The 14145-nt window shown below is 36.1% G+C and overlaps 1 protein-coding gene across 2 annotated transcripts in view; it reads right to left on the reverse strand.

Moving 5' to 3' along the window:
* Positions 1-263: 263 nt before the first annotated feature.
* Positions 264-14145, reverse strand: part of LOC149574819 (tobamovirus multiplication protein 1-like) — a 71938-nt gene continuing 58056 nt past the window's right edge. For both annotated transcript variants that reach the window (XM_089814656.1, XM_089814655.1), the window contains 3 exons: positions 1230-1283; positions 952-1029; positions 264-799 (listed from right to left, as the gene is read on the reverse strand). In XM_089814656.1, the coding sequence (XP_089670782.1) occupies positions 707-799; positions 952-1029; positions 1230-1283 (225 nt within the window). In that variant the 3' untranslated portion in view covers positions 264-706. The remainder of the gene's footprint in view (positions 800-951; positions 1030-1229; positions 1284-14145) is intronic.

Genomic DNA, 14145 nt, shown 5'->3' on the forward strand with positions numbered 1-14145 from the left:
AGAGTTTGCAAACTATGCCGACAGTACCAATTATTATTCGTATCATCTGTACCTACCTGCTATTTACAGTTTGCAGCCCACTAGACTAGAATTAACGTATGATTACACTAAATGTTAGAGAACAAGACACCTACCATGGGGCACAGTTGTCGCAATGAAATCCAAGACTGTTGTTTAGAGGCTAAGCATTTATGCGGCTGCTAGCAATATTGGCATTACTGTTCACTGCTCCTACTATTGTTGGAATAATGGATGAAATATCCTTTCAAAAATAATCCACAGAGGAATAACACATCCTTTCGAATAAAATCCACAAACGTAATACAATATCCACTAAGGAAAGAAATGCCGTGGGCACAAAACCCCAAAAATGCATAATAAGGATTTCTGATCTTACCAAACATTTTATACCCATCAATGTGCCCAAAAACGTTATACTAGAGATTTTTAAAAAATAAATTTACCCAGCACTCCTTGCTAGGTACCGGGTACCATCTCTTCCTGATTGTCACTGGTTTTACAAATTAAACAATGAGAAACATTTGAGACAGATATTGCACCCCAGCAATTAATCCCCTCAGCAAATCTGTACAATTCAAAGGCAATGTAGTTGCCAGAAAAATCTCTTCAAAGAATTTTAAAGCACTGCTCCGGCATTCATTTAGAGGGCAGCCTACAAGGGTTATGAGAAATAGAGCTCAATGGATCAACGGATTGGATGATACTGCTCTGAAATTCGTTTTGGGGGTAACTTGCGGAGGATGAAAAGGACCAGTGCTGATGGAAGAATCTCTACCAACTGACAATAACAATGAGAGGAGCAAATCATTGAAACATCAAACAAAACATTAAACAAGAAAAGTAAATATGACATGCAAACTTGGCAAAATTATCTAAAACAAAATACAGTGGCAAACAAATATAATTACCATACACAACTAAATAACTCACCATATAGTAAATGAGATTAAGAATTGGGTGATCCAAAACATCAAGATCTGCTTCCTTATCAAAAGCAGAAAGTGCAACCTGCCGAACATAAGATAAGATGCAGATCAATGTGAGGCGCATTGCTTGATGATCACCATGCATGGCAACTACTATATATGCTCAACATCATGCTCCTTACATAAAGGTTACAGTACATTATGACCAGTGCAGACAGACCATTCCTTTTAAGATTTAAAGAATGGAATAAATGTGATATTAGAATGTCAAAATGAGCTTACCACAATGCACCTTATAAGAAAGCAAGTGAAACATATAGCTGTCACGAAACCAACCTGTGGAGAAAAATCATTCGGTCACCTTTAAGGATTAGGAAATAAAGTTTTAACTGTTCATTCCAGTATTATTCTACATACCTAAAGGGACATCAAAGCAATAAAAAACAGCAACTTCTGCATACTTAATTAAGCTAATCACAAGAAACAACAGTTAGGTTAACAATGAAGTCCTACAAGTTGAAACCACCTAATGTTATAGACCTGGAATGCCAAGTCGAGGAGAATGCAGCTACTTTTGATTGTAGTCGTCGAAGTAATATCATTTAACCTAAAAGGTAAACTGCACATTAACATGGACTAGAAGTGCAACTACATACATGCAAACCATTTTAGTTGTTTGTAGATTAATTTAAGGCCTGAAAATTCTAACATTTGTTGACTTTTTTAAGAGCATAAAAGATGATATTTAAATAAGAAAAAACAGGCAAATCCGCTAATGCATGAGTAAATAGGAAATCAGCAATATATTAAAAGAAACTATAGGAAATCTCAACGATTAACAAAATTTTGACTGAAGTCTGTCAACACAAGTGAGCATTTTATTTTATAGAAAAACACTATTATCCATTTCTGGTCAATTTGTAGAGTTGACAAGTAAATATCCTATCAGGTTCTGCTTCCACTTCTGCACCTATCCAAGTCTTTGCTTGATTCTGTTTAGCTGAGAGGAGGACCAACAGTGACTGTGAACTAAGGATAGAAAAGCAGACCACATAAAGGCAGAATGTTTTCCTAAAGTACACTAGAGAAAGCTTTACCAGCACAGCTTGAAGAGATTTTTAATACAAAGCCATGTTTAAGTTCAGTTGGTAAATGGAAAAATCCAAGTGATCTGCCAGTTGTGGATTATGTAAATGGAATGTGAGCAGAAGATGGTAACGATATTTACAAAGGATAATGGTCCATGGACATTGATTATTCGGGACAGATCGCTATGTGGAGCCTCAAAAGCTTTTAACAATAATTTTTAAGTTAGGCACATGCAGGTAAGTAAGATAAGAGGGTAAATAGATTGAGTTGCTGAAGAAACACAAAGGTTTTGTAGAGACAGTTACAAGGCATGAGTGGATGAGAGAGTTAAACTGCGTTGTCCCAATTTCCGTGGCCTCAATGCACAAATGGGGCCTTACTTTGGATTCACCATTCAAATGGTAAGTACCATATCCAGCTGAAACTGAGTATATTTTGGTGCATGAATTTCACAATGTAGGTAGTTGATAGGTATCCTTCAAAATTATAGGCTTTTCAAAGAAAGGAAAATAACTGTAAAATTTAATTGTGATCGTCAAAATAAAAAATGAAAAATAAAAATTTGAATGGAGTAGCACAAGGCTTTGGATGTGTAAAATGTAATGGTGATTGTCAAAATAAAATTGAATTAACTAACTAGAATGAGGTGTTGGATGTCATATTAGAATATTGATCCAGGGAGATCAAATGAGAGAGAGACACACACACACCCTCTTTAATTGAGAATTACACGGAAAAGATTTATTTGTGGTTTGATTAAATTGCAAATGGGAATAAGTTGCAAAAGAGTGGTTGAACAATATTTGGGTATAATATGCTCTACAAACTCTGGTGAATGTAAATCAATCAGAAAAGTTTCAACTGTATTTCCATATTCGGGTATATTTAGGAACTTGAGAACCATGCCTCTACAACCCAGTTGAAGGCAAATGGTACTTCCCATGACCGAATAAAGAATCTTTCTTCTGCAATACTGTATTAGAATCAAAGTGCATTTACCATAAGCATGAACAAATCTTTGATTCCACCCATTGACATATGATACACAGAGATTGCTGTTATCCAATCATTCACTTATTATACTAACTTCATGTGAAAGGTAATACCATAGTTGGAAAACTTGAACTCGGCAAAAACTCAGCAAGCCCCAAACACTACTAGACAAAAACACAGCAACTTAAAAAATTGCTTAGATTTCATTAGCAACACACTTGTTTTGCAAAATTCAATGACAAGATGTTTCCAACAAGTACAAATGTGTTTTCTATTATGTTTGATTGATTTGAATGCAAATTGAGTCCACATTCACATCTTCGTGTGGAATCCTCATATAACAGTTAACTGACAACTATCATGAATTTATGATGATGCCTTTAGACACTATCATGACTCAGCATAATTCATAAATTTCATATTAAAACATTTTACAGTTTCCTCTTCCCCAGTCTAGCAAAAACTTTGAGTGATTTTAATTCTCTAATGATCGCATTTTAACATTTTATACTAATAGCATAATATTTCATCATTGATCAATGATATTATGATAGTGACAAGATTAATCGCCTAATGTTTCATCACCGGTGAATCCCAAGCTGAGGAGATTAACCTTGTCCTATAAATGAGGATTCTCTACTTAAATTAATCATGGGTGATGAAGACTATGTCAATGATTAGAGAATGCAGAAAAGACCAAGAAAAGACCCTGAGTAAAGAGAGAAATGATCAGATAATAACCATTTTGCCTGCAAATTTCATTATAGGGAAGAATGAAGAATGATGATCATTAATTTATGTGATTAGTTACCTGTTTATAGGTAGTTGTAATTTCAGTTATATTCTTAAATCTATAAATGTACTACATTGCATCGGAATGTAATAAAGAGATTTTGAATTTCATATATCTTCCATTGTGCATTGTGTAGATGATCTGAGGATCATCATTTCACTTTCATTGTTGTTCTATATTCCTTCATCCTGTGCGGTTAGAAGGTTGCAATAAAGGGTCAAACCTATATCATGACTGTTCAGATTAAGGGCTCATTTTTTTGGCACAGAAGGCAGGCATTTGCCTAGTTTTTGTTTCAGGAACAAATGAGCCAAGCACCGCAGAGTTTTCTTTGGAGAAGGATCCTTGTCAACCTCTAGTTGAAAAAAGGTCTGCACCATCAATTTTTCCTTGGGATGTTCCTTTTCTTCACTTCTCTGAAGTTCATTCACAGTTGCAGCTATATCTGGCAAATGTTTTTGATTAAAGCAAAAGCAGGTTTTGAAGGGATCCCAAAAGCCTATACAGCACCATTACATAAAGATTTTTAATAAGCTCCAAAGACTAAACAAGAACAAACAGAACCAATCCAAAACAACGATTCCATGAGAAACAAGAACAAACAGAACCAATCCAAAACAAGGATTCCATGAGAAACAAGAAACTGCACAACCAGCAGTATCGACCAGCAGAACAGAACCACACAAAATACAGAAACAAACGAAAAGACTAGACCGACTTCTTCAGGTCCACAGTTTCCATCTCCAGCTCATCAATCCTCTGAAAGGCCATCTTGATGTCATTCAGCTCCTTATTGTCCAGCTTCTTAGGTTCATTTATGGCTTTCTTCTTAAAACTAGATCTACTTCTTTTATCAGGTCCAGCAGTATTACCAGCCACTGAATCACCCTCTTGATCCACATTGATGATCTAATTGTTCCTGTTATTCAGCATGGCATATAATCTTTTATAGGTTGTCCGCCAATGCCTTGACACCCTCATGATTATGGAAAAGAATAATCCTGAGTACATTCCACAGGTGCAGAATTCTTCAACTCTGTTTTATCGATAGCTATGTCCACCTTTTCGTCAGTCCCCTTGATCTTGTCATGAAGCACCTTGATCTCATTGACCATCCATTTATCAATTTGGAAGCAATAGATATACCTGGCCTTTGTCATCTGAAGAATGTTGATTTCCTCATGACCGCTGCAAATGTAATAGCACTGCCATTATGTTTGGTATGTACTTTCCAAATGACGACATCCTCTTGTACTTGTATGAGGAATAAACAAATAGACGAGACATGTCCCTTCATGGGACATGTCTATTCATTAATATAATTTATATATGACAAACTTAATTTAAGTTGTATATATACATATGAATCACTGTAATTATATTAAATTCTCTTTGATCGCACAGGTTTACCCTACTAAAGCTACCAAAATCTCAACACTCCCTCTTAGCTAGGGAGGATAAACACAGGACACATATATTACCTCAATGTAATATAAGAATATCTTTGATCAAAAGATAGAGTATTGGCCTTCAAAATATCAACATGTGATATTCACCAAAACTCAAGTAATGGTCTCCAAAATATCAATACTTGATATTCACCATTTACTCAATAAGGCAAAGGTCTGCAAAATATCAAATATGATATTCACTATTTTGATATCACATTTGACTATTGGTCTCTAGAATAACAATATTCACCAATTACTCAATAAGGTTGATATCACATCTAATATCATGAGTATTGGTCTCCCAGAATATCAATGATATTCACCAAATTTGAGTAATGGTCTTCCAAAATGTTGAGATGCAGGATATTCACCAAGTACTGTGAGTAATGGCCTTCCAGAACATCAAGTCCTGTGATATTCACCAAGTACTCTATGAGTAATGGCCTTCCAGAACATCAAGTCACATGATATTCACCAAGTACTCTGTGTAATGGCCTTCCAGAATATCCATGTGCATAGCATTCACCATGTACTCAAAAAATGTTTATAAGATATGTGCACACATATTCTCATAATGCTTACCATATAAACATCCACCATGCAAAGTATAATCTATCATGATCTGAATAGACATCATAAGATATCCATCCTAATAGAAAAGTAAGTTATTGTAAGATCCTCTCACCTTTCAGTAACTCCTACAAATACAAATGACATCATTTGGAAGTCGTCACTTCCTAATGATGTACACAGGGGGTAGGCCCATTAGAATCACACAGTCACAAGGTATACTCATGAATCATAGTCCTCTTGACTACTACAATTATTGATCATTGGAAAATCCATCTCAACATGATTTACTCCCTCTAACCAATATGACCGAGATTACCGAAGGTTGATTCAATCACATCCTCTATTTGCTCCCTCTTTTTCAAGATTGTCTCTAATGAAATGTTAGGCTCCCTCTGAATCTCAATCTTCCTCTTCCTGCAAGAAAATTCTTAGAGGAAAAGATCAAGGCAAACAATAATTGTAATACAAAAGAATGTCAGTATTTTAACTCATGCCTACTAACGACAACATAAATATATTTCTCATTAATATTATCATGATTCACATTATAATTATCAATTGTATGAATTCATATATTTATACTTCATGTAGATTTATATTCAATAATCTACAATAGTGAGAGTGATTTCACATTTAAAATGAGAATTCATAATACTCATATATATATATCAAATATACACGATAATTTTACTACCCTCTTACATGTTTCAATCACACAACTGTTCATTTTAAATAAGAAATAAGATAACATAAACTCAATCTTTACTTTTCATGCTCACATAATAAATCTCTCTACATTTAACAAATATTATATCAAATAATAGTGTCGTCATTTCCTTACACTATCAAATATCTACCATTATATATTAACAATGCAAGGAATTTTTAAAAAAAACTTCATAAGAATATTAAAAGAAAACATAATTAATATACCTCCATACTTGGTTGGCAGTGGGACCCTAGTTCTCAAGCCCTATATTTAACTCCAAATATTAATGGCTCTCTTGCACGACTCTAATTTTCCACCAAGTTGTTTGAAAAAGTATAAATGCTTATCATACCATGTGCAAACACACAACTAGGGATTTACGATCGGCTATTTCCTCATCGACATTCCAATTGTATTCAATCCAAACAATTTATCTAAGCAAAGAGTTAACAATTCCAAGTAACAATTAGCGCAATCTATGTTCATAAGAAAATACTAAAACATCCTTCTCGCAACAGCAACAATGAAAATCCCGCAATGGCACGGGCGGTAGTGTGGATCCCAAGCGACACATCTGTGTAATAACCTGATAAAAAATCGAGGAGCTCATGATGCTATTTCCATATCCCAAGCATATGGTTGCAAAAATCATTGTTATTGTTGAGAGTGTTAGAATGACACCATAGGTCGCTCTTGGCATTTATATACGATACCAATAGCCTCCACTCAAAGATTCTCCAAAATATCCATTGATAGACATTGGGAAGAGATACAAAAAGAAGACATGACTTTTATACGACATTTGTTGTTCAAAAAGTCATAGCAAACACTTGAGACAATTGGAACATAAGATAGCCTTGATCATAAGTTTGATATCTCACACTGTACGAGTATTTATGTTATACACAACAATAACGACTCCAAAATGAAAAAGGAAACATGTATTGTACTTTGTTCACAATGCAATCTTCCACCCAATTGCAATGTTTCTTAGCAACATGCAGGTGTAAAACTCAAAGTTGGGCCCCAAGAGAACTTTGCAAGTGGATTCAAACTTTCAAACTGCCATGACTCCCTGACAACACAAAGAGTTGGGCAACATCATCGCTTTCAAATTCCATGTCGAGTTTCCGAAATCTTTCAAAGGTATTTCGTAACTCTCTCATCCTTCTGATTCTCCGACTTTGTTGTTGGATGGGATCCAAGTTTCTATACAGTCATCGAGTCGGACAAGTTTCTTTGAACTTCTGAAATCTTACAATCACCCTACCAGAGATGGGAAGATATTTGCATGTTCAAATCCATCACAGTTGCAGCTTGGCTTTGATACCATGTTGATTTCCTCGAGACCACTGCAAATGTAATAGCACTAACATTATGTTTGGTATGTACTTTCCAAATGATAACGTTCTCTTGTATGAGGAATAAACAAACGGAAGAGACATGTCCAATCGTGGCACATGTCTATTCATTAATATAATTAATATGACAAACTTAATTAAAGTTCTGTGTGTGTGTGTGTGTGTGTGTGTGTGTGTGTGAATCATTGTAATTACATTAAATTATCTTTAATCTCACAGGTTTATCCTACTAAAGCTACCAAAATATCAACAAAGAATACCCAAGGTGTTGTCTCTATCGTCCTTGAGGTCATCCGAATCCAACTGGATTGTAAGATCCTTTGTCTACTTCAATGTTGGGGATAGAACCACCAGGGCCAGTAATTTGATTGTCCTGCTGGAGCTGAGAAGCTGAATTCTCATAGCCCAAAAGGTTTACATTCTCGTGAATAGCCTCAATCTTTTCCTCGCCCCGATGCTTTTCCACAAGGTTAATGTTGTCCTAAATAGCCTCAATCTTCTCCTTTCCCTGTTAATTATCAATCTCTAACCTTTTATTCTCCTCGTCTTCAACCTTGCTCAATTTTTCAGCCCCAATTTCTTTTTCCTTGTCAGTACCCTTCTCTACATTGAATTTTTGAAGGATTGAGGCCACCTCTTCTTCAAGCCCATCCTAATCTTTCTTCTCTGTAGATTTGGTCATCTCTTCTCCCGAACCCTCCATGTCCATTTCCTCGAGAGCCTTTTTAGTTTTTTTTACTAGCTTCCTCAACTCTTTCTTTACCCTTTTTCTGCTCTTTTTTCTTGCTCCTAGTCTTAGCCTGAGGCAACTAACCCACATAGTCTTCCTCCTCATCGTCCTCAGTGGCATTGTCATCGATGGTCATAGGACTTGGACTCCTTCGAATTTTTTTGAGAAGATTTAATCTTCTTCTTTGAACTGCCAATCTAAGGCTCATCACTTTTCCTCTTAGTTTTTTCATATTTGGGTTCAGTTAGAGACCCCATGTTGTTAGCCCAACAACGTTCATAGATAAGTAGGATCAACCCTCATGAAGCATAAGTTTTGAGGGTCTACGATTTTTCTTATACTTTTTGTTAGAAAGTTGTGGAGATAGAAAGGGAAAGAAATCCGAACTTTGTAGAAAAACTGATTTTTAAAAAACAAAATGGTAGTTGTGAACCCTTGAAAACCTTCCATCCACTATGAAGTATTCCATAACTACTTTGAGAATTTTCACCCAGAAAGGTTTAATTTGACTTATTTCATTGAAATCAGCATTGCCTGTAACCAATTTCTCTCTCCTTTTGCTTTTTAGGGAACTTGATCACGACATTCTTAGAGATCTTCACATTTCAAAAAAATTCATAGCATGATTAGAAAGCCCCCTGTGACTTTAGCAATAAGCTCCACAATTAACTCAACACTTCTACCAACCCTTCCATTGTTCCAGCTGTCTGCAAAACTTTTCGTAAGGTCTTTATCTGGATTCTGAACAATGCAGCTTCTCTAGGTAACTGGGAAACTCCCCCCTTCATCAATTTCTTCCACACCAACTCATCTTGTTTCCACTCACAAATGCTTGGTTCCTCGTGATTAAGCTCTCCACCCTTGTTTGCAGAGAAATTAGGACTTTCAAGAACCTAGAAAGCGTGAAGAGGTAACATCAAAATTGTGATAATCCACAACATCTTACAGAAAAGGGTAAAATAATGATGGCCACAAGTACAATACATCATGTCACTCATCAATCGATATGCACCTGCCCTAAGGTTATATTTGTCATAATTAATGATATCAATTAAATCATCGCTCATGTCATTCGTACCATCCCATATCTTAATTTGATTTATTTTAGTACTGTAGTTAGCTAAAATATCGACAGCTCTGTTAGTTTCTCTAAAATCATGAGAAATATTAAAGTTTCTAGAACTTTGGCAAATAACTTTAATTTTTTCAATGATGTATTCTATTGAAATAGAAATTTTAATAACCCCTTTGTACTTCTATGTCATTTGAATCACCAACCAAACATTTTCACACTCCTTTTCTTTTGCCAAACTAATAGAGTGCAGAGTTGCCATGGCTTCTGCCGCATGGCTTGTCTGGATACCCAATGATACTGCAACAGCCCCTCAACCAATATTTCCAAGGTTTCCTTTGGCTGTGCCGTCAAAGTTAACCTTGTATCATCCCTTAGGCAGAGAAGACCAGGCCAAGTTCTCTCTTTCTTTTCTTTTTTCTTTTCTCAAGCCAGCAAAATTCTAGTTATTCAGATCTGTCCTTTCATCCGTGTTGATAGCTTTGCAGTTAGAAAACAAATTTTCATTGACATTTCTAAGAACCTTCTCCCCAGTGATAGTAGCAGTAGCATGCTTATTGCAGAATGTATGATTGGCTCTTTCTTTCCATATGTTATAGATAACATGTGGAGCTACAAGTTTCCGTAGATTCTTAGCTCCGTTATTACTGATCAGACATTTCCATCATTCAAAGAACTCTTGAACGAAATTAGGGAAGACCCAACAAACATTTAATCTTTGGAGAATATCAGCCCACACTTCGGCAGTATAGGAACAATGAAAAAGAAGATAAACAGAAGATTCAACTTCTTTGAAACAAAGATAACACTGTTTAGGAATGGTAAATCATTTTTCCTTCAGATTATCAATAGTTAGAGCATTATTTGTAAGAAGACCCTGAAAAACATATTAATTTTAGGGACTAACACTTTATTCCAAACATTAGACCAAAATGAAATATCATAATCTTTAAACCACATAGCATAAACAGAAGAAGCCGAGAACCTAACATCTGGATTATAAGCCCAAATCAGTTTATCATTTTGATTTGGTGTTATAAACCACATTTGCAGAGCCAAGTCAATAGGAGCAAGGATAGGATTAACCTCCTTCAGATTGACCTGTTCATCATTTCTCCAATAATGTCTGACTTCACTTCCAAATATATCTTAGCAAATCTCAGCAATTTGAGTGAAGGAAGGATCAACAAACAGCGAGTTTTCCTTTATCCAGCAGTCATCCCTGAGCCGGATCCTTCTGCCATTCCCAAGAATCCATATCTTCCCTTGACCAGTAGTACTTTTAGCTTTCTGAATGCTATTCCATATTTGAGATCCATTAATCGAGAAGTTAGTTGTAAAGAACTCCTCTATAGTTGGGGATTGAAAGAGATTTTCTTTTCATGATCAAGTTCTATTCTTTCTCTTCTTCGAGAATTCTCCAACATTGTGTTGCCAGCAAAGATCTATTCACCAGTCTGATATTACATAAACCCAATCCTCTCTTATTCTTTGGTTTACACACATTTTCCCATAAAACCAGGGGAAGCCAACCTTTCTCTTCAACACCGGACCATAACAACTTTTTTTGATACTATCAATCATATCCACATATATGGCAGGAATTGAAACGAGACTGAGAGCATAAACCAACATGTTTTGAAGAGTAGATTTAAGAAACTGGATTTTCCCTGCCTGACTAGGCATTGCTCCTTTCCACTCAACAAGTCTCTTATTAACTCGGTCAATAATAGAAGTCCAAAACGAATCTAAAAGATTTTTCTTTGCCTTTCCTCCGGAGTGTTAACAAAGTACAGGGATAAGTAGGAGATAATTTCCACAGTAAGTCAAATTGTGATATTGCTATCAGGAATTAACTATGTGATTTTGAGTCAAACTCACTGACACGTGTTTCATGAGTAGTGATTCAACATGAATCCATCTCTCATGAGAATAAATGGAACACTTAGTACTCATTGGATCTGGGTGATGCTCACAAGGGTGAAGCACCGGGACTTCCCGGGAGGTCACCCATCCCAGTACTACTCCAGCCTGAGCGCGCTTAACTACAGAGTTTCCTCCAGGGTAAAGAGTTAAGCGCGCTCAGGCTGGAGTAGTACTGGGATGGGTGACCTCCCGGGAAGTCCCGGTGCTTCACCCTTGTGAGCATCACCCAGATCCAATGAGTACTAAGTGTTCCATTTATTCTCATGAGAGATGGATTCATGTTGAATCACTACTCATGAAACACGGGTTTAACCATGGAGGAAACTCTGTAGTTAAGTGAGCTCAGGCTGGAGTAGTACTGGGATGGGTGACCTCCCAGGAAGTCCTAGTGCTTCACCCTTGTGAGCATCACCCAGATCCAATGAGTACTAAGTGTTCCATTTGTTCTCATGAGAGATGGATTCATGTTGAATCACTACTCATGAAACACGGGTTTAACCATGGAGGAAACTCTATAGTTAAGCGCGCTCAGGCTGGAGTAGTACTGGGATGGGTGACCTCTCGGGAAGTCCCAGTGCTTCACCCTTGTGAGCATCACCCAAATCCAATGAGTACTAAGTGTTCCATTTATTCTCATGAGAGATGGTTTCATGTTGAATCTCTACTCATGAAACACGGATCAGTGAGTTTGACTCAAAATCACACAATTAAATCCTGATAGCAATATCACAAAGTACAGGGAGCTTTAAGCCAATCGAAAAGTTAACCTATAGAATTTGTATAGGTTGTCAGAATTATCATCAAATTCTTAGCTTCTTTAACAGAAGCCCCAAGGAGGATGGTGTCATCAACAAACGGACAGTTGAAAACCAGCAATTCTTCCTTCCTGAACAAATTTATTAATGTATCTGCCCAAAGAATCAGCCATTATAGCAAACAAGATAGCGTAAATGGGGTCTCCTTGCTTGAGACCTCTGGACGGTTTTAAAAAATTAGATGAAGACCCATTCACCAAAGCCGCTGCCGTAGAAGTGGAAATAAATGGAAAATCAATTTGATGACTCTCAATCCAAAGCCGAAAGCTTTTAGCATTTTCCAAAGGAAATTTCAATCAATTCTGTCATATGCTTTAGAAAATCAAGTTTCATTAAAAATCCTTATTTAGCAGAAGCTTCCAAAGGGTGAAAGTTTTCGTGCATAGAAATAATAGAGTCTAGAATTTGTCTGCCTGGCACAAAGCCATTATGCTGGCTGGAAATGATCCCAGGGAGAATAGTCAGCATCCTAGAAGTCAACACTTTAGATATGATCTTATATAAAAAATTGCAAAGACTAATAGATCTGAACCCATCTAAAGAATTCACTGCAGAGCTCTTGGGAATCAGAACAATAAACGTTGCATTTATTTCATTTATAAGAGATTTTGAACCAAAGAATTCCTTAACAGCATCTGTAACATTCTTATAAACATTTTCCCAATATTTCTGAAAGATATACATCAGAAACCATCCAGCCCAGGAGATTTTTCTCCTTCACAAGAGAACACAGCATCCTTAATTTCTTTGGATAGAGGTATCACTGTATGAGATTTATTTTGAGTTTCATCAATATGAGAAGGGATAGAAGAAAGTAATTCTTCTTGATCCAACAGATTCAGACTCATATCAGGAGTGAGGAGACTCAAGAAATATCTCACCATTTCTTCCTTAATTTATTTCTCTTTCTCCATCTTTCCATGATTAGTTTAAATATAACGTATTCTGTCGGCAGTTTTATGTTTTAGAGCAGTCATATGAAAAACCTTAGTATTCTTATCTCCGGATTCCAGCCATAGTGCTCTAGATCTTTGCCTCCAAAACACTTCTTTGGATATATTATCATGGTAATTAACCAACTTATCATTCTCAGAAATCATAAGCTGGTCAGAATATCCCTCATCTTGAATTTGATCCTACACCATCTTAAGATCATTTTGAATAGTCGCCTTGTTTTCAAAGATATTCCCAAACGCATCCTTGTTCCAGACTTTAATTCTCTCTTTGATGTTTCTTAACTTCTTAACCACTATGAATAATGTTGTTGTCAGTAAAAACTATATTATAGCCGACGGGTAGAGTTAGTATCCGAAAGGTTGCGTGACTGTTGAGTCATCACTTCGGGAAGTATATGTACATCATCTAAATGGCTCATGAATAATCATCATTGTAATTGGAAATGCATGTGCTTATATGAATAAAGTATTTGTTCTATGTCACATTCTAATCTATTAATGCGATAAGTATCTGTTTACCCTATATGGTAAACATTTGGCACCGTTGTCAGTCAAACCTAGTAGAAAAGAGGTGTTATGAAGATTAATGCCAAATTTGCTCAATAAGGATAGGAATAAAAAAAAAATAAGAATGAGATATGATAGAACTAGAAGCATTAATACTCACACAATAGGCAAAGCAAAGGCAGAAGTTTTAGCAACTCGCCAACAGGCACCAAAGTGGCGAAGA

This window comes from Cupressus sempervirens, chromosome 2 (genome assembly GCF_028749045.1).
Source record: "Cupressus sempervirens isolate cs-2001-9-10 chromosome 2, ASM2874904v1, whole genome shotgun sequence".
Taxonomy (NCBI): Eukaryota; Viridiplantae; Streptophyta; class Pinopsida; order Cupressales; family Cupressaceae; genus Cupressus; species Cupressus sempervirens.